Here is a 19,986-nt window from a genome sequence, read left to right on the forward strand (position 1 = left end):
GATGATCTTACTGTTCCACAGACTGCCAGGAAAACATGCTCTGTGGTCTCAAGCAACTATTGGGAAATCCCAGATGCAAATTTAGAGATTTTTGCCTACGTTCTGAGCAATGCCACACTTCTAGAGCTTAGGTACCATTCATTCAGGATAATAACAACCAGGGTGAATCCAAAGCTTTACCAATCCTCAGAGCCCACGGGATCTTCATCATCGCCCTGGGTTTGAAGCAGGAGCAACTAGCTTCTTCGTAGAGACGAGACAGTTGAGGCTGGCAAGGGCATATCCTGGAGCCCCAGCCAGGGCTGCACATTTCAGATCTCCTGGTCTTTCCACCCTACCCTGTCTGCCTCAGACAAGCAGGTCCCTGAGCTTTGGGGCAGCTGCTCCTGCCATGCAACGTGGCTGCTGCCTTCTTGGGCCTCCCAGCATAGAGAGTAAGGCACAATGATTCAACACTGGGTTCTGAGTTCAGACAGACCTGACTTCTCTGTGCCTCAGTTTCCCCCAGCTGTAAAGTGGGGGATGCCATAAGTATGGAGGAGCCTCCATTGTGGGGCTGTATTTAAGGACTAAAGAGGCAGCTTTTGTAGGGCACCTAGCACCTGGCAGACATTCCATGGGCGAGCCCATGGAAGGAAAGAAAGTGTGGGCTCCTGCAACACCCCTGGGGGCTTCTAATCTGTAATCCTCAGTTAAAACTGCAACCTCCCAATAGGGAACCAAGGTGGTTCTGCAGGTGGACCGCGGAGGAAACACAACACAGGGAGAGAAACTCAATGAATACCACTCTGCTGGGAACAGCCACATACAGTGTGTTCATTCCTTTAATTTTTAAAAATGAGTAAGCAGACAATCGTGTGCCCCTTGAATACCCAATAAAAACGTTCATTATGTAAAACAGTACAACCTTTTTCATTTTTAATAATTCTGTAAATATCTCAGAAAGGATGTATTGTTTCTAATGAATATCAAAAAAGTCTCCACAATGACATTTTTCCTGCCCCCATGTTTCCCTCCCCACCCCACCCCAAGTTGCCCAAATACTAGTAGGAAATTACAAAAAAACAAAGAGCCAAAGCCCTCCCTCCACCCTGGCCCATGAGTAGTGTTAAGTGAGTGAAATGTTAAGTGCCACAGGTACAATGCAGTGTGTCCCCAGAGAGACCTCACAGCTGTAGGCGGAGAACCGGTAGCAGCAGCAGTGGGGAGCCTCCCTCCCCGGGACCTGGTGGGGGAAGAGTCGCTGAGGACAGACACAAGCAGAGGGCTCAGCGCAAGGCCGGATCTTCCTGGGTCCACTTCCTGGGTCCACAAGCTCAGACAGCTCGAGGAGAGCCAGGCAGGCCTGGGCAGTATGTGCAAAAGGGGGCCCAGAACGAGGCGTCCTGACCCGCCTCGAGGATGGGCACTGGGCAGCCCTTCTAGCAACCCTGGGCTTGAGATAGGGGCTGGCCGGACAGAGGAGCTGTCCGTTCGTAAAGTTTTGGGTGAATCACACATGTGGGTTCCCTGCAGGAAACTAAAGTCTTAGTTTGCAGAAAGCTCCTGTTTGCATCAAATACAACTGGGAACACAACGGAAAAGGATAAAGAATGTACCTTCCCTGTTCCCGAATAACTCCGAATCCAAGACAGAGTGCTGATGAAATCCGATTAAGGAAGAGAGGTCAGGCAGAGGGGTCTGAGGCAGCACTGGCCTCGCCCCCCGCAGCCCCAGGCCTGCACAGATGAGGGGTGGGGGCCCAGTTCTCCCCTCCAATATAAGCACTGAGGCTTCTCAGTTGCCTGGCGAGAGAGGCAGCTAGGATGGCTCCCAAACAGGGTGGGAAGAAGCCTCTGATAGGAGGGTCTGCTGGCGACAGGAAGGAAGATGGGGAGGACCGGGAGGAAGCTGGACTCGGGAGAGAGAGGAGGGCAGAGGACAGCAAGAGGGAGATGACAGGCGATGAAGAAGGGTCAGAGGACAAAAGCAGGCTTCAGGCCCTACTCTGGCTCCTTCCCCTGGGGGGCTGCAGAAGGTTCTAGACACAGCTCCTTGCTGGGGCAGTGGCAGGACAAACAGCCACAAGGGAATAGCAGTGGCTTGCTGCCCCCAAAAGTTAGCGCCCAGGAGCTGCCAGCTAGCCCCATGAGGATGGAGACGCAGAGATGAGGGGGAGAGCAGGTGGACAGGACAGGACGAGCCCTGTCATGGGGCTGAGGACCTGGCAGGACTCCAGAGAAAGGAGCCACTCACAGGTGCACCGTACTAGAGTTTTAGGATGAAATACCACATCATTTTCACGACAAACTTGATTTTAAATAAGCAGGAGGTGCAATGCAGGGAAGATAGCTTCCGAGTGAGTCTTCAGAATAATCCAAGGTCAAGGTGAGGCCTGCCAGCCTGTGAGGCACACCAAGAGACTCCCCAAGAGACATGGCAGGGCCAGGAAGGACCTCAGAGATCACCTGATCCAGCCCCCCCCCCCCATTTGAGAAACGGGAAAACTGAGGCCCAGGGAGGGGATGGGAGCACCCAAGGTCACTTAGAGGGATCAGGATTGGGGGTTCGGCTATATAACCCAGGAGTTCCTAGTCTGGTGAGACTTTCTCTGACACAGCCTTGCTGTCTGCAAACCCACTACTAAGAGATTGGGGGTGGCAAAGGCAGGATTTGAAGGCAAAGATCCTCGTGGGGGCATGGAGGAGGGGCAGCTGCAATGGTCAGGGACGAATGGAGGGACATGGACTGGTCAGCTAAACGTCCGACAGAGGACAGGCACCACCCCCACCCCACCTGCCCCACAGCCCAAGTATAAAAGTTTGACCATATGATACAACTTCTCCCTACCCCCTAGGAAACATTGGTTAAAACTGTCCTCCTCCAGAAGATTCTGCTAGTCCCTGTACAGTATTATCTCTTCGTAATGTTACTTACATGAAAACGGGGGCAAGGAGGGGGATGGGACATCCCAGAATGTACACGGCCACCTTAAAATTAACTTGTTAATAAATCCTGTGCCAAACGAGCAAGCCTCTATCATTAGGTGAAATACGTGTTTCAGGTACTCATTTACACATGTGGGGTGCGGGGAGGAAACGAAGGAGGGGCGTCCGAGGTGGAGGTGTTGCTCAGAAGTGTGTCTCCTTCTCTGTGATGGCTGCAATGGTCCCATCGCCCTTGAGTTTGGCGTCACAGTCATTAACCGTCACCGTCCGTGGGCCTCCCCCAAGCTTGCCCCGCATTTTCAGATCAGCGCTGGGGATGGTCAACTTGCGGAGTTTCTATGTGGATAGGAGAAGAGCAGTCTGAGAGGGGCTGCCAGGGTCCCGGTGCCTGCCTTGGCCTCTCCCAACTGCACGGGTGGACACCACAGGGCCACAGAGCCATCAGACCAGGATCTGGGCCTGAGCACTATCACTTAGAGTTCTGTTTTGAATGATGAATTGAGCTCCCTGGGCCTCAGTTTCCTCCTCTGGAAAATGGGGACAACAAGGAGCAAGGAGATGGCTTGCAAAAGTGCTTAGCCTTGTACCTGGCCTCCCGTGGCTGTGATCAGGGCTGACTGCCTCATCCCTCCCTCCGGTGGAGACAGAGCAGCTGGGCTTTGAATCTCTGCTCAGCCACTCACTAGCTGTGTTGGGCAAATCCCCCAACCTCTAGGAGCTGGATTTTCCTGCTCTGTGACATGGGTTAATAGTGCTTGCCTGCAAGGGGTGTTGTATGAGTGAGCTAGGGTACCTCTAGGGTTGCTTATAATTGCTGGATAAACAGATGTATTTCCCACAAAAGAGATGTCATCACAGTGCCGCTGTCCAGGGGAACATGTGGTATGTGCCATGCTTGGAGATGGGGACATTATCACAGCCCCAGCCCCAGGCCTGTTACAAAGTGGCCAGCAACGGGCTGGGCACAGATGGTGTGGCTGTCTTCCCCACAGCATCAGTGAGGGAGCAGAGGCCACAGGCAGGCTCCTGACACGTGCGTCTGCCTGCAGCCCCACACCTCAGCTTCTTGGGTGCCCCCCACATTCCATGGAGAGATGCCACTGTATTGGGATTTGGGATGTCCTTTCCCAGCATCAACCCCTTCCCCAGGAAACCTGTGAAGACTGTCTGGAACCTCATCAAGGCTCTGTCTTCTCTTGCAGACACTGTCATGGCTAAGAGGCTGAACCTACATGGTCCAGGCAGGATCCCCAGGCTGATGCCCCCCCCCAGAGCGCCATCTGTGCGCCGGGCACTGCACTGAGCTGGGGGTAAGAGCACTGGCTCCGGACCCAGGCTCTGCCTGAGTCACAGCTCTGCCACTTAACTGGGGCAGGAAACTTAAGCGCTCTGTGTCTCAGTTTCCTCATCTGTGGAAGGCTGAGAACAAGGACACCTGCTCCTGAGATTAACAAGAGGCTCGGCTGAGCTGAGCTTGTCACAGACTATCTATCCTCACAGCAGCTCCAGAGGTGTGAGCACCACTGACCCCATTATTCCTTCCTGATCCCTCCTGTCAGCTGGGAGAAACAGGGAGGTGAACGAGCTGGCACAAGTGGCCTCAGTAAGGAAGCTGGAAACCAGCCCTGCTGTCTTTGATAAGGCCTGCTCTCTGTGGAGGCAGGTGTGGGAGCTGGGGGGCACGGAAGCTTAGGAAGGAAGCCTCTCCTTCCCCCAGCCCTCCGCCCTGCCCCCTTCCCTCCCTCCCTCCCTGCCAGGCCTGAGCTCATCTCTGGAGAACTGTAGGGTGACACCGGGCACTCCCGAATACCAAAAGGCCATAGAAGTTTGGACAGGGGCCTGCAGGGACCACGGATGTGGTTTGGTTCCAGATCAGAATGAACCAGCTGCCCTTGACCTACATTTCCTTCAGGAGCCGAGGAAACTTTCCTGGGGGCCACGGGCAGGGCTGAGGAAAGGACTTTCCTTCTTGGCTTACTCCTTCTGGCTGGATATATGGCTTTTTTCTGGAGCCTAGGCCCCTCGGTGGGCAGGGAGGCTGGTTAAAGCTGACTCTGAGCTGCATTTAGGTGTCTGCATACACATCCACTCCTATTTCCCTTTGGCCCAATCCTGGGAGAGAAGGGTCACCCCCCGATATCCCTGTGGTGTGGCACTGGGGCAAAGACAGGGGCTGGTAGTGCAGTGTGGCCAGTCTAGCAGACCAAGGAGGCGGCAGAACTCAGGCAATGAGAACCCTGACTTCAAGAGTTTCTGCTCTCTTGCTCTGAGGCTGTGTGCCCTTGGGCAAGTTGCTTCACCTCTCTGTGCTTCAGCTTCCTCATCTGGGAAGCATGGGAAGGAAGAGCCTCTGCCTCGGAGGACTGCCGGGAGGATGCGACGGTGCAGTGTTTGTAAGCACAACTGTGTCTGGCATGTGGCTGTTTCCGAAATGAGTGAGAAACTGACTCAAACTGTCTGACGTGCCAGCAGGTGGGAAAAGGGAGCGGAGAGCCAGCGAATGCTCTGGAGTATGACGGTGTGTTTATAACTCTGCCTGCCACCAAGGGACCAAATATGGTGTGATGCCACCAATGAGAAGTGCCCAGAGCAGGCAAGCGCACGGAGATGGGAGAGGCGTGGGGTCTAGGGTGGGGCCGGGCAGACTGGGACGGCATGCACGGTCTTCTCAGGAGGATGGCAGGTTTTACAGCTAATCCTGGGGATGATTAATTATAACACACAGAAAGTTCCTATAAAAATCACTGAACTATACCCCTGACATGTGAAGTTAAGGATATATAAAACATACTTTAACAAAATCGTTTTTAGAAAACTCGTTTTCCACTATGGAAAACAGTATGAAGTTTTTTCCAAACAATTAAAAGTAGAACTACTATGTGATCCAGCGATGTCACTTCTGGTATTTATCTGAAGGAAAGGAAAATACTACCTTGGAAAGGTATGTGCCCTGCATGTTCACTGTGGCATTATTTACAGCAGCCCAGACACGGAAGCAACCTAAGTATCCAGCGATGGATGGACATAAAAGAAGATGTGGTCTGTGTATCCAATGGAAGGTGACCCGGCCATGGAAAAGGAAATCCTGTTGTTTGTGACAAAATGGGTGGACCTTGAGGGCATCATGCTAAGTGAGACAAATCAGAAGGGGACAAATACTGTATGGCATCACTTATATGTAGAACCTAAAAAAAAAAAAATCCAAAACTGAAAAGCAAACAAAAACCTAATAAAAAAACAAACAAAATCTAACAGAGCTCAAAGATACAGAGAACAGACTGGTGGTTGCCAGAGGTGGGGGATGGGTGGGAGAGGGTCAGAATGGACAAATTTCATGGAGACGTAACAAAGTGGTCATGGAGATGTCATGCACAACATGGTGAATACGGTTGATGATACAGCACTGTATATTCGAAAGTTGCTAAGATAACCTTAGAAGTTCTCATTGCAGGAAAAAAACATTTGTAACTGTGGTGATAGACGTTAAGTAGACTTAATTGTGGTGATCACTTCACAATACCTACAAATATTAGATCATTATGTTGTTACCTAAAATGAATGCTATATGTCAATTATATCTCAATTAAAAAATTTTGTTTGCTAAGCTTTGGCTGTGTGATACTAATTTTTGGTTGAATGATTTAACTTCTCTGAGCCTGTTTCTCTTCCTATCGAATGCAGAAAATGAAGCCGGCACCTGGTTTGCACTGAGGACTAAAGGAGACACGGCCTGTACAGAATCTGGCGCGGTGATGACACGGGATGCACATTCCCCCTCCCTTTGCCCCGGGTATGGGGTCCTTCATGAACTAACAGAACAGTGAAAGCTAATACTCCCTGTATGAACTCACCAAGTCCTTACAAACCCTCTGTAAGTCAGGAACTGCTGTTGCCCCCATTTTGCAGATGAGGAAACTCAGAGACTCTGGCCCAACCTCAAGATCTGCTACAGACGACCTCACGTAACGGTGAGAACGAACACCTGCTAGGGAGGAGCTGGCGGTGGCTTCCCTGGGAGACCAGCGAGGGCTGATTCTTAACACCCTCTTTGCTCAGATAAGACCCATGGGCTTGCTCCCACTCTTCAGCCCACCCGAGGCAGAGCCCGGCCCTGCGTGCCTCAGCACCCCCCAGAGCTGCCCCGGGGCCGTCTCACCTCAGGCAGCGTCCCCTCTGTCTTCCACACCTTGATGAAGATCCAGAGTGGGATGCAGAGCATGGAGGAGAGGGCCATGAGCCAGCCGATTCCGTAGCCCCAGGCAGGGTAGGTATAGATGTTGTTGTACTTGAGAGGCTTGTACTTGACCAGGAAGAAGATGAAGATACCCTGTGAAGAGATGGGGAGAGGTCCCTGGGGGCCAGCCTGCAGGCCTGGGTGACAGCTGTGGACAGGTGGGGCCCTGCCCTGGGTCGCCGTCACCACACACACACACACACACACACACACACACACACACACACACAGGGAGGGGACTCCCACGGAGCCCAGAATCTCACCGGGGCTGAGCTCCTTCCCGCCCCTGGAGCCTCATCCACGGCCTCTGCCCAGTCAGGAATTTTCATTTTTCCCTAGCTACTTCTTGGGTTTGCTTTCGAAGTTGCCTTCCAGAGCCATGATGGTGTGCAAAGGTGCTTTAAATGCCAAGAACTGGGTGAAGCGCGGTGGGGGCTGCATTTGTTATTAAACATCCACATTCACAAGGTCCCCTCCCAGGTCTGGCCTGAGGGGCAGAGCATGGGCTCCAGCTTTGCCCTCAATTCTCTGGCTTTCTCAGTTAACAGCAAAGCTGCACAATGTCCCTGGTACGATCCTTGGCCCCCATGGAGACAGGCCCTGGACACTTAGCTTGTGGGTATGGAATCCAAGGCTTCGAGAAGGGAGGGGACATGATTGTAGTCCCACAGCAAGCCGGTGGCAGAGCTGGGGTCCCAGTGAGGCCCCTCCCCGGCCGAGCCCACAAACTGTCCCCATGACTCCAACTTAGAAAGCTGTCGGGTGCCTTGGACTCTGCATCCGCAGAGGGTCACCCAGGGAGCCATCACCTGCTCAGTTTCAGCCTCGGCCAGCCTTGTGGCACTAGAGGGAAAAGCAGGCGGGCAGGCTGAAGGCAGCTCTGGCGGGGCGCTTACCGCACAGATTCCGGGGGTCACAACCTTCCAGCACCATTTAATGAGCGACAGTGGCCGGTAACCAATCATGTCTTCGATGTTATCGTAGAAGCGATGGCTTCCTGTCCAGAATAAAACAGACAGCCACACACACACCCCAGAGAATTTCTGTACAAGACTCAGAGAGAAGGCTAGATGGGTTTGCTTTCCCCAGCCTGAGACAGACAAAGGGCGGTAGGGACCTTATTTACTCCGTCACAGCTACCAAGATGCTACGTACGCGAGGTTTCAGAATTGACTGCAGCAGGAGGAATTCTGGTCTGATTTTGGGAAGAAATTCTTGACTTTGGGCAGTGAGGCCCAGGAAACAGTGAGGAGGAAACATTTCTGGGAGAAAGGTGGGAGGTGGTCCCTTTGAGAGGCTGACTCAGGGCCTGGCTGACATGCTGACACGCGTGGGGGCAGGGGCAGGGCTCTGAAGGCGACTGCTTGGCTGAACTGCTAATGAGCGGGCAGCCCACAGGGGCCCTGTTCCCAAGTTCTGCTCATAGTGGGGGAGTCCATCATCACTGAGTCCAGGTCCTCATCCGCTCATTCGGTATCGGAGGAAACAGGAGGACCACAAGGCAGCTGCTGATTGAGGGCCAGGCACTGGATGAGGACTACTCCATTTTACAGATGGGGAAAACTGAGGCTCAGGGGCAGAGAAGCACAGGCCCAACGTCACAGTGCCTGAGTCTGGAACCCTGCCCTGTACTGCAGGGGGCTTAAGAACAAGAAACGCTTTTGACAAGTATGAAAGGCTGAGTCCCTCAGGGAAAGGAAGAAGAGGTGGACACAGAGGGAGAGCAGCCACAGAGCACCTGGGCCTTCCCAGGCCCCGGGCGTCCATCGGCTGGGCACCGAGGCGGGCTGCGGGGCCTCTACTCACCATACACCCAGCCGATGCAGACACACTCGAAGATGGCCACAAAGAGAAGGCACATCCCGCTGGCGGCATAGGAGTCGAAGAGCTGGAAGATGTACATGCCGCCCTGCAGAGCAGGAGGACAGACACACAGACAGAGGGAAGCAAACACACACGGGAGAGCGGGGTTGGCCCACTGGCCTAGGAAAGGCCTCCGCTCTGCCTTGTGGCCACCGTCGGCCAGCAGTCACTGCCAGCAGGGCACATGGCTTCTCCCCAGCCTCCCCAAACCACATCCCCTCTGTGCTAGGCACCCCGTAAGATTCCACCCTCTGGGCTTGCTTAGATTGCAATGGTCTGTCTTGTCTCTGTTCCCCCAAATGCAGAGACAACATGGATAACCCGAGACTGGAGGTTCTAACAGCCTCTCCACTGGCCTCCCTCTCTGCAGCTCTTGGGCACATCAGCTTTTACCAGGAACTTTATAACCTGCAACCGTGTGGCTCCATGGCTGGGCGTTACCCTCTTCCTTGGCCTTGTCCACCCTTCCTACCAGCCAACTTCAGCACACTTCCCCCAGACAGTCCAAGGAATAGTCTTTCCTCTGTGCTTTTGCACATGCTGTTCTCTTTGCCTCGATAAGTCCTCTCAAAGCTTAGCTCAAATGTCACCTCATCTAGGAAGCCCTCCCTGACAGCCTCTGTAACGCAGTTTTCCCATTGGCTGCTCTGGGTGCTGTGGTTCCCGCAGGGCAGGCCCCCACCCCAGCTTTGTCTCCTGCCAGCACAGGGCCTGGCTCCAAGTAGGTCTCCAGGAGTTGCAAGTTGAATTGTGTGGAGTGAGAGCCCCACAGGGGAGGGACTCTGAATGGCTTGTCCACAGCTATGTCCATTGCTGGTCAAGGACTCGGCACACAGTAGGTGTGCAGACTTTGCAAGGTGCAGGAATGACGTGGGCCAGCTCTGCGGCATACATATTTGTGACGATGGACATCAGGGAAAGGCCTGGGATGCGTAAGCTCAGGTGCCCAAGGTGATGCAGGGAGGTTCCTAAAAAGGAGGGAGGGCATCGGGGTGGGCAAAGGAGGGGAGGCGAGTGGCAGGCGTGGGATCCTTACAGAAAATCTTGATAACACATGACTGTCCTTAAGGGACCATGCTCAACAGGAGGAATAAAGGTGGAAAAGGGAAGGAGGGTCTACTTGGGGGAGGCACTGTGAGTGCCTGGACAGGGAGGTAAGAGGCCGGACAAAGCCCGACAGCCTCCTGGGGACTGAATTGGAATTCAGCTTCTGGCCTGTGCTCCCACAGCCACCTAGGCCTCCTCCCACCAAGTGAGACCACACACAGACACCTGTGTCTCCTCACATCTCTTCAGCTGGACACAAGGCCAGACAGGTAACACGAGGGGAGAGGCTGGCCTGGTTGACAGGAAGTAGTGGGGACTGGTGCTATTTGGCCAAACAACTCTGCTTGAGAGTTGCTGGTCTCAGGTGGGTCTGAGTGGGGCCAGATATGTAGATTTTCTAGAACATGCTAGAAATCCAAGTTTTCATGAGCAATTGTTCTCTCCTGAATAGTTGGCAACCTCTTCACATTCTTAAAAACACAGTAGGGGTAAAACAAAGGGGTTCTCTGGGCCGTGTCTGGTCCAGGGCCTCCCCCGGTGCCAGATGTGGTAGATACTTAGGTCTGTGAGAGTAAGGAGCTGACCGGAGGCTCCCCCCTGGTGAGCAGTGGGCTTGGCTTTCCAGGTGAAAAGCAGAGATCACACGCCTGACAGCTCTCCTGAGCGTCTCCTTCCACGAACATCACACGTGCGTACGCAGCGCTCTCCAAGCACCAGACTCTGACAGACCTGCTTGCCGTGTATCAGTCTGGTTGATCCTTACAGTGTGTGCAATTATGAGGCAGGTACAGCTGCTGTCCTCCGTGTTCATGGGGGAAACCAAGGCACAGGGTGGTGAGAAGGCCTGCCGCAGGTCCTCCAGCTCTAGCCAGCTGCTGGGCTGAGGACTGGACCCGGGCTGATGCGCTCAGCTCTCCAGCGCTCAGCGGGAGAGCAGAAATCTGTGGCCTATTTCCCCCCCAGAGCCCAGCTTTAAATGCTGGCATATAAGCGAGCAGATCTTGCCGGCAATTACCATGAAGGCTGGGGCAGAGATGGCCCATTTGGCAATTTGAATTTCTCTGTGCACTCGCAGACTTTCCTGCACGGAGGCGGAGGTAGGCATGTGAAGCCTGTCTGCTGAAGAATGGTCAGCCCAGCTCCCTGCTGGGCCAGGAGGCACCCCTGGGCAGACCCAAGCCCTCAGGGTGAAGGGTGAGCATGGAAGCTCTGTGGGGCTGGGGGCGCCCAGCCCTGGTGGTCCAGCAGGGTCCTCTGTCTGCTTGCTCCAGGCCAGGGACATCTGCGCCAACAGCTGATCTTCTTGTAGCCCGGTCCTGTCAGCCCCCTTTAATGCATCATGTTAACCCCCCAATTTGTACGTAGGTGACAAAAGACTCCACTTTGTGTAATTAATCAGCACTTAATGAAGCCCTGCTCACTGCAGGGCTGGCTTCCCCACGTGGAAAGAGGAGAGATGGAAACAGGAAGGGCCACACCATTCATTTGCTCACAGCTGATTATCACTCCCATTAATGTGACAATGACTGGGAGCTAATAACACCAGCCACCACGCCCAGGGCACCCACTGGCTCCCATTTTCAAGGACTTCAGAGCCTGGCAGGGGAGAGACAGGTAGATGGGGCGGTGTTGTCATTCTAAGGTGGGAGAAAGGCTGGACTGAGCCTGGAACAAAGTGCTTGGAGGAAGGAAAGCAGGGGAGGCTTCCAGGAGGCAGCCTCCAAGCTGAGAAGCTTGAGTATGATGAGGATTCTCCGGACCCACCTCACCGTCACCTCAGCTGCTTTGATGGGTCTGGAGTTCCTTCATTTCTTCCCATGTTTCTTACAAACCTCTTCTTGTCTCCTGGCAACAGTTCTCTGGTTTTTTTTTTTTTCTTTTTAAATTAATTAATTTTGTGAGTGTGGGGAAAGAGATATCTAATCTCACCACCCCAAGGTACCTGAGAAAGTCTTTATTGGACAGGATGGTTGTAGGAGAAACATTGGTATTTTGAGAGAGGTTTTTTTTTTTTAAGTTATTTATTTTTTGAGACCGAGACAGAGTGCGAGCAGGGAAGGGGCAGAGAGAGAGGGAGACACAGAATTGGAAGCAGGTTCCAGGCTCTGAGCTGCCAGCACAGAGTCCGACGTGGGGCTAGAACCCAGGAGCGGTGAGATCATGACCTGAGTTGAAGTCTGACGCTTTACTGACTGAGTGACACAGACGCCCCAAGAGTCTTAATTTGAGGTGTTAATGGTGGGCCCTCCCTCACCCACAGACCCAGCAGAGGCAAGAAGAGAGACACCCAAGGGGGGCCAGGGCTCAGATGCACAGTGCCTCAAGGTGCCATAGGTCCTCATGTGTGTGTCTGTTCCCAGTGATGTCCCAGAAAAGCCTGCTCTGAACTTGAGTCCAAGAGCAGCACCTGGTTGAAGGGTGCATAGCTGACACTGTCCCTTTCACCTGGAAGTTACAGTGAGGGTGGCCCGGGCATCCAGATGCTCATGACTATAGATAAGCCCAGTATTTCCCTTTTTGAGGTTTGCTCCCCTCTGGGAGCGACCATGGTGACCTTTAGCTGAGCATTCACACACATAAGACATTGTGCTCAGGGCTCAAGGAGAGCTTCCAATGATTTGCACGACAACCCCTTACAAAGAGGAGAAGCTGAGTCCTAGAGAAGTACTAGACCTGGCCAGGGTCACATGGCCAATTCCAGAGTTGGGCTTTGAACTCCGACCTGCCTAACCCAGAGCCCACGCAGTTAACCTTCATGTTACCGTGTTCACGTTGCTTATGTGCGTCCACATGGCTCACCTCCGTTAGCATCACGAGGCCCAGAAAATAGGAGATGACGGATAGAGCCAGGATGAGCAGCTCCCGCCGGTAGCCCCTCCGGAAGACCTTGGGGTACATGTCCACCACGGCGGTCACGAGGCTTTCCACGCACACAAACTGCACAGGGCAGAGAGGAGGATGTCAAACCCAAGAGAAAGTCGGTTCTTAGCGGCCCTAGCTCTGGACAAGCTTCTCGCCCAACTGGCCTTACCTTCCTTCCCACACTCACACTGACAGAGGGCCCGAGAGTCACACCGATCCCAGCACTTACAGGACTCCAAGCCCATGGAATAGATGGAGCCCTGAGACTCAGAGAGGGGAAGTAACCTGCCCAAGGTGACTCAGCAAGGAAGTGGGAGAGGTGGGACTTGAACTGGGGTCTCCTGACTCCAAAGCTAGTACTCTTTCTCCCCCATGCTTCCTGTCATGCGCCTATGTGTTGGGCCCTGTTCTGGGGTCAACTACTTAAATGAGATGCTATCTGGGAGGCAAGATGGGCATCTCTGTAAGTGTCCCGAGAGCTGAGTACTCTGGTCAGTCTCTGCAGGCAGGGCTTGATTTCCTCATTCTCTAGGACTGTGACAGTTCCCTTGTCCTTTGTTTCTGCTGGGCAAGTGTCCCTCTGATGGGTGGACAGCAACCCAAGGCGAGCCAACACCCACCGCTTATATTTCTGCTGTAGGAGTCTCTGGGCCTGGCCAGACTGCAGGCTCAAGACCGCACAGCTTCAGCCGCTAACGTGTGTGTCCCACCAAGCTGACATGGGGCCAGATACATGGTATCAGTTCTACTCCTACTCAATCATCAACACTCAGCCCAGATACCCCAACACGCCAGTCACCCTCTTCTCTGGGGCCTGCCAGTACTGGGGGCAGACCTCCTGCATAAGGCTTTTCCAGACTGCTCCTTCTTGCCCCCAATGTGGGCAGAACAGACCCCTCCCTCCTCTATCCCAGGCCACCCCTGCGTCACCTCGTGGGGCCCATGCTTGCTTATATCTGTCTCCTTATAAGGTAAGACCCTGGAGGGCAGGGACCACATCATTTTCATCTCTTTCCAGTGGCACAGAGCAGAAGCCTCAGAAGAGGTTGATAAGTTAATAATAATAATAAATAATGGGACTTATGGTGAGCCAGACTCTATTCTAAGCACTTAACATACTAATTTATTTAAATCTCTGTGGTACTATTATTATCCCTGTTTCATAAGTGAGGATAAGTGTAAGCATAGGGGGCAGGCCACCTGCCTGAGGTCACAGAGGTATTCAGTGATACAGCCTGGGTAGGAAGCAGGCTGTCTTGTTTCAGAGACGGGGCTTTGACCACAAGCTGGACTGCCAAGAGGGAGGGCAGTAGAAGGACTCAAGAATCCTTTTGTTGGTCACCATGTGGAGACAGCCCCTTCCCTGGGGCTCTTTCTTGGCCCCAAGTCCTTTCTACTTTTCATTTCTACCTCTTCTGCAAAGGTATTTCCAACTTCACTGTGCCAGGGACTGAACCACAGAGAGGTCAAGTGACTAGCCTGGAGTAACACAGCTGGTGAAAGTCATGGAACTGGGACTGAAACCCAGCCCTGTTTGACCCCAAAGCCCAGGCTCCTAGCCTCTATGCTACCCTGTCTCTACAGTAAGGCTGGCTGCACTTGACTTTTCTCCAGGGTCCCCAGGGAAGGAAGGAGATGCAATTCATGAAAGTCCTGGATGTCTATCCAGGACCCAAACTCAAGAGACATCAGAGCATGTGGGCTAAAGAGGCACAAAAACCTGGGTGCCTGTCCCAGCAAGTCACTCAGCCTCTGCTTCTTCACCGGCAAAATGGGGATGACAAAAAGGGCCCTCAGACCATGTGGTTATTGTGACAAAGAACAGAGGATGTGACCCAGGTACAGGGCAGCACACACGGCGGGCGTGGGGTGGGGTGGGGGAGGGGAGAGCAGAGCACCATCTGCCCGCTGGGCCCCCAGGTCTCCCTTACTAACAGAGCATCTCAGACGATATGCTGGCTCTGCTCAACACCCCCAGGGACTCACAGAGCGAGCCCCAATCCCCAAGTCCCACGGCAGCACCGTCACTGTCACACACAATCCGCCAACCCCTCCTGAGGCCTCGGCCCTCAACAATAGAAGGGAAGGTTATCAGCAGGCACAGCCGGTGCTTCAGCAGCTCAGCTTAGCAGTTTCTGAGAAGTCATCCAGGGGAAGAAACTGGACTTGGCTGGGTTCACAAGACACACCGGCCAGGACGTTTGGTGCTAAGTGACTTGCACAAGGTCATGGGTGGGGGGTGGGTAGCACCTTGCTGAGGGACTGTGACAGCAGAACCACCAGCTTTGGGTAGAAGATGTTCACCAGGGCTCCTAGGAAAACCCGCTGTGCTGGAACAGCAGGGAAAAGGGCAGGTTTCGGAGGGTGGAGAGTGACTGGAGGCTCGGAGGTCTGGCTGGAAAACTGCGGAGAGGCCCGGAGGAGGGCTGGAGGGCAGGCTGGGGCGAGTTTTACAGGGTGAGATTAAGTGCACGCATTCGTGAGGAGAAAAGGGAAAATGTGCACAGATAAATTGCTAGTTCTAACTATACACCCTTCACTGAGGAAGGCAGGCTGCCAAAAGGAGGGTGAGGGGGGAGCCCTATTGGCAACAATGAGAAGAGAGCAAGCGGGTGGGCTGTGGGGCGAGTGGGAGCTGGTGGTGGTGCTGAGGACCCATGTGGCCGCCTGGAGTGTGTCGGGGGCTGTAACACAGAGAAGGAAGGAAGAAGTTTTTCTGGGTTCCCGTGTCCCTCACAATTTGACTGGGACAGGGTCACGTGGTGGTAGAGCCCTCAGATATGCCAGCTCTCTGGGAATTTCTCCCACTTGCTAAGTGTGTTACTGGGCAGAAGTTGTTTTTGCCAAATGAAAGTATTTAGCAAGTTTTTAAAAATTTTGACTGGGAGTTGGGAATTCCAGGCAAGGAAAAGTATGTCTGGTAGGATGTGGAGGGACCCATACAGGTGTGTCTGGGGGTGACCGTGGAGACCACCTGGGAGGGTGTGCTGGGAGGAGACTGGTTGAGGCAGGGCCCTGACCAAGCAGCACCTAGAGGAGTGATAGGCCCCTAAGCTACTCCCAAGAGCTGTGTCCGGTCTCCCTGCCCTCCTGGCCTGGGCTCTCCCCCTTACCTGGCTGTCCAGGCCCAGGAAGATGAGCATCATGAAGAACAGGGCAGCCCACAGTGGCGAGAGAGGCATCATGGTGACAGCCTTGGGGTAAGCGATAAAGGCCAGGCCGGGGCCTAGAGAGGAAGGAGAGAGACAGAAGGTGCTGGGGGGAGCTTGGTCCCTCGTTCAAGTGTTACTTTAATCCATCATATATTGAGTGCTGCCTTGGTGCCAGGTGCTATGCCTAATTCACTCTCAAATCATGTAAATCTCCTATGCAGTTGGTACTATCATGATGCCCATTGTGGGGATGAGCAAGCTGAGGCACAGACAAGTAAGTAAGGTCGGCAGGAGTCAGGATTCAAACCCAGGTTGGTCTGACACACACTTTCCTCTGCACAGACCTGTTTCTACTGTTTGCACTGGGCTAGGCATGCAGCAGTGGCTTCTCATTAAAATGCAGATTCTCAGGCCCACCCCACAGATTCTGATTGCGTCAGTCTACAGCGGGGCCAGGCCCAGGCACCAGGTGATTCCAAATGGGTCGCAGGAGTCCACGCTTGGACAAATGCTCCTCTACCCCAGGCTGGCCCCTCCTTGCTTCCTGCCCTCATTTCCTGTGTCTACACACTTATTTTGTCTGCTCCAAAGAGAGAGCTTGGTTAGCCTGAGGATGAGTTACATTAATATCAAGGGAGAGATATCTGATGCCCTAGATGGTCAAGGGAACAGGTTGGCCTAGGTTCAAATGCTTATTCTTTACTGTGATCTCTATCTGTCCCCTCAGCTGAAAAATGGGGATTATAAAGTCCTATCTAATGACTGTAGGATGATGCAGAATATGAAAAACACCTTAAATGCTCAATAAACATTAACCGATTATTTTCACCTTAAAAGCAACATTACTAAAGTCTAATTTGTCTACAATAAGCACTCATTTTCATTGTACAATTTCAGTGGGTTTTGAAGTGTTTATACCCAGATAACTGCATTCAAGATATAGAACATTTCTATTGCCCCACTGGGCCTCTATGTGGTCTCTCTACTCTCATTCCCTGTCTTAGATCCAGGCAAGCATTGATCTGATTTTTTTCCACCTTACATTAGCTTTGCCCATCCTATTTAGGAGTGAAATTGCTGGGTCAAATGGTAACATATCTTTAATGTTCTAAGAAATGCCTAACAGATTTCCAAAGCAGCGGCATTTTACATTTCTACCAGTGATGTTGGGGCATTCCAGTGTCTCCACAACCTTGGCAACACCTGATGTTATCAGATGTGGGGTATCTTCACATAACTTTGTTGTCTGTTCCAACACTTTCTTTTGTGAAGTCCTTGTTGAGTTTGCCCATTTTATACTAGGTTGTCTCTTTTTTATTGAGTTGTGAGAATTCCTGATATATTTGGGATATAAATCCTCTATCAGAGAAGTACAATTAATATTTCCTCCTAGTCTGTGGCTTGCCTTGTCATTTTCCTCACGGCACCTTGTGAAGAGCAGAAGTTTAAAAATTTCCACTTGTTTGTTGCTAGCATACAAAAAATATAGTAGGTTTGCTTATTGTTCTTTTATCCCATGACAATAATAAGTTCACTTATTAAAATTTTTTGTAGTTTTCTTACAATTTTCTATGTGATTAATTATGTTGTTTATGAATTCAGTTTTTATTCTTTCTTTCCAATCTTAATGATTTTTATTTATTTTTCTTATTTTATTGTACTCCCTAGAAATTCTAGTACCATATGGAATAAAAACAGAAACAGCATACAGCCTTGCTTTATTTCTGATTTAAGGGGCAAGCACTCAATATTTAATGGCCAGGAAATTAACATTTGTGCAAAACTGTTAATTAAACTACAAACCTTTTTCATTATCTATCAGTTTTTCTCCTTATGTCCTTTTTTTCCTATGCTGGTATCCAATTCTGGATTCCAGAGTGCACTTCATGATCATATGTCTTTGCTTTCCTCCACATTTGCAATAGTTCCCCAATATTTTATCTTTCATGACCCTGACATTTTCGGTGAGTACTGATCATTCTTTTGCAGAATGCTCCTCTGTATGGGTTAGTCTGTGGTTTCTCATTATTAAACAGATGTTATACAATTTTTTTTTTTTTGGCAAGAACATCACAGAAGTAATGCTGTGTCCTTCCCAGCGCATCAGGTTAAAGGGACACATGATATCCATAAACCTTAGTACTGGTGATGTGTACCCTGGTTACATGGCTAGGTTGGTGAATGCCAGTTTTCTCCACTGTAAAGTTACTGTGTTTCCCTTTATAACTGATAAATATCCTGGGAAGAATACTTTGAGATTATGAAAGTATCCTGTTTCAGGTAAAACTTTTACCCATTGACTTTAGTATCCATTGGCAGATTTTGCCTGCAGCAATAATTCCTTTGGAGTTTCTTTTCTTCATTCCTCCTACATTTATTAATTAGAATTCTGTAAGAAAGAGCTGTTCCTTCACACCCATTTATTCCATTTTTATTTATTTCAGTGTGGACTCCTGGGTACTCAGTTTATTCTATGGATTACAATCCAATACTATCATTATTTATTGTGCTATTCAAATTGTTCTGGGCTTGGCTACTGGGAGCTTCTTCAGTTTGGTTCCTTTGTCCTTTTGACATGCCTCCATCCTTCTTCTGAGTACTTCCTTATTTTCTGGCACTACTAAACAGTTCAGCTTTATCATGCCTTGCTACAGCACTAGAATCAACTATTTCTCCAAGAAGCCTTGGTTCCTTTCATTGGAAAATGGTGTTCAGAAACTAAGATCTAGCTTCCGGGTTTATTCATTGCTACTGGAATATCACTTCTTAGAGGCCCTCTCAGAGCACAAAGTTAGGAGATATGTATATCTATCTACACACACACACACACACACACACACACACACACACACACACGTTTCTGTATCTATTTGCGTGTATTTTAAACCCATGAGTCCATCCTGATACCTCCAATTCTAATACAGTTCACTGTAGTTTATCTTCTTTATTTGTAACTTCTCTGTCTCTAATGATCTATATTGACTTGTTTGTTCAATGCTCACATATACATACAGTAGTTACAGAATTGCAAACCCATAATTCTGTCCTAACAAGAGAAGAGTAATTTTTGTTTTTAGCTTTATAGTGTCCAGTCAAAATAATGTTTCCAGAAATTTACTTGGATTAGGTCTTTTCTTTCCCATTCTCTTCAGCATGGTTCCCTTATTGATTTGTAATGCAGTTAGGTTCATTTCTAACTGCTTATATTCTATTTTAATTCCACTCACAAAAAGGAACTGTTTATTTTGGGTGCTATGTGAAACATTACAGTCACGGTGGTTCTCTAAGAGTCAAAAGTAATAAAAATATACTGAGAAGTATTGTTTCCTTTCCTCTTTACTTAATTCCACCCTTCTTTCTATCCCGTGTCCACTCATGCCCTATAGGTAACCATTCTCTTTATTTTTTAGTTTATCCTTTCCATATTTCTTTTGCACAAATGAGCAGATGTACTTTCTTACATCTCCTTCTTTCTTATACAATGGGTAGAATGTTATGGATATTTGCTTTCTAAACTTAAACACATGCATTTATCATTTAAAAAGTATTCATCAATTTCCATTTACTTGATTATTTTTATATTATGAATGAGTGTTATATTTTTTCAAAGATTTTTTTAGTATATATGAAGATAATTTTACTTTATTTCACTTGGGCTATTAATCAGGTGTACGATATTAGTGGATTTCCTAGCATTAAACCAACCCTGCATTATTCCTGGAATAAACCCTATTTGGACATGGTGTGCCCTTCTTAATGTGATTTTGGATTCTAATAGTTTGGATTTGCTAATATTTTATATACTATTTTTACATCAATATGCATGAGTGATATTTTGTTTCTTTGCATTGTCTGTTTGGTATAGGTATCAATGTTACACATGCTTCATATAAGGAGTTGA

At 50.5% G+C, this 19,986-nt stretch overlaps 1 protein-coding gene across 1 annotated transcript in view; it reads right to left on the reverse strand.

The window, feature by feature from the left end:
• Positions 1-792: 792 nt before the first annotated feature.
• SLC6A11 (solute carrier family 6 member 11) overlaps positions 793-19,986 on the reverse strand; it is a 133,104-nt gene continuing 113,910 nt past the window's right edge. Inside the window, exons 10-15 of the mRNA XM_029917896.1 lie at positions 16,047-16,159; positions 12,871-13,008; positions 8,968-9,070; positions 8,058-8,158; positions 7,084-7,254; positions 793-3,263 (exon numbers count right to left, since the gene is read on the reverse strand). Of these exons, the coding sequence (XP_029773756.1) occupies positions 3,111-3,263; positions 7,084-7,254; positions 8,058-8,158; positions 8,968-9,070; positions 12,871-13,008; positions 16,047-16,159 (779 nt within the window). The 3' untranslated portion in view covers positions 793-3,110. The remainder of the gene's footprint in view (positions 3,264-7,083; positions 7,255-8,057; positions 8,159-8,967; positions 9,071-12,870; positions 13,009-16,046; positions 16,160-19,986) is intronic.

The sequence above is a fragment of the Suricata suricatta genome, chromosome 12, assembly GCF_006229205.1.
Source record: "Suricata suricatta isolate VVHF042 chromosome 12, meerkat_22Aug2017_6uvM2_HiC, whole genome shotgun sequence".
Taxonomy (NCBI): domain Eukaryota; kingdom Metazoa; phylum Chordata; class Mammalia; order Carnivora; family Herpestidae; genus Suricata; species Suricata suricatta.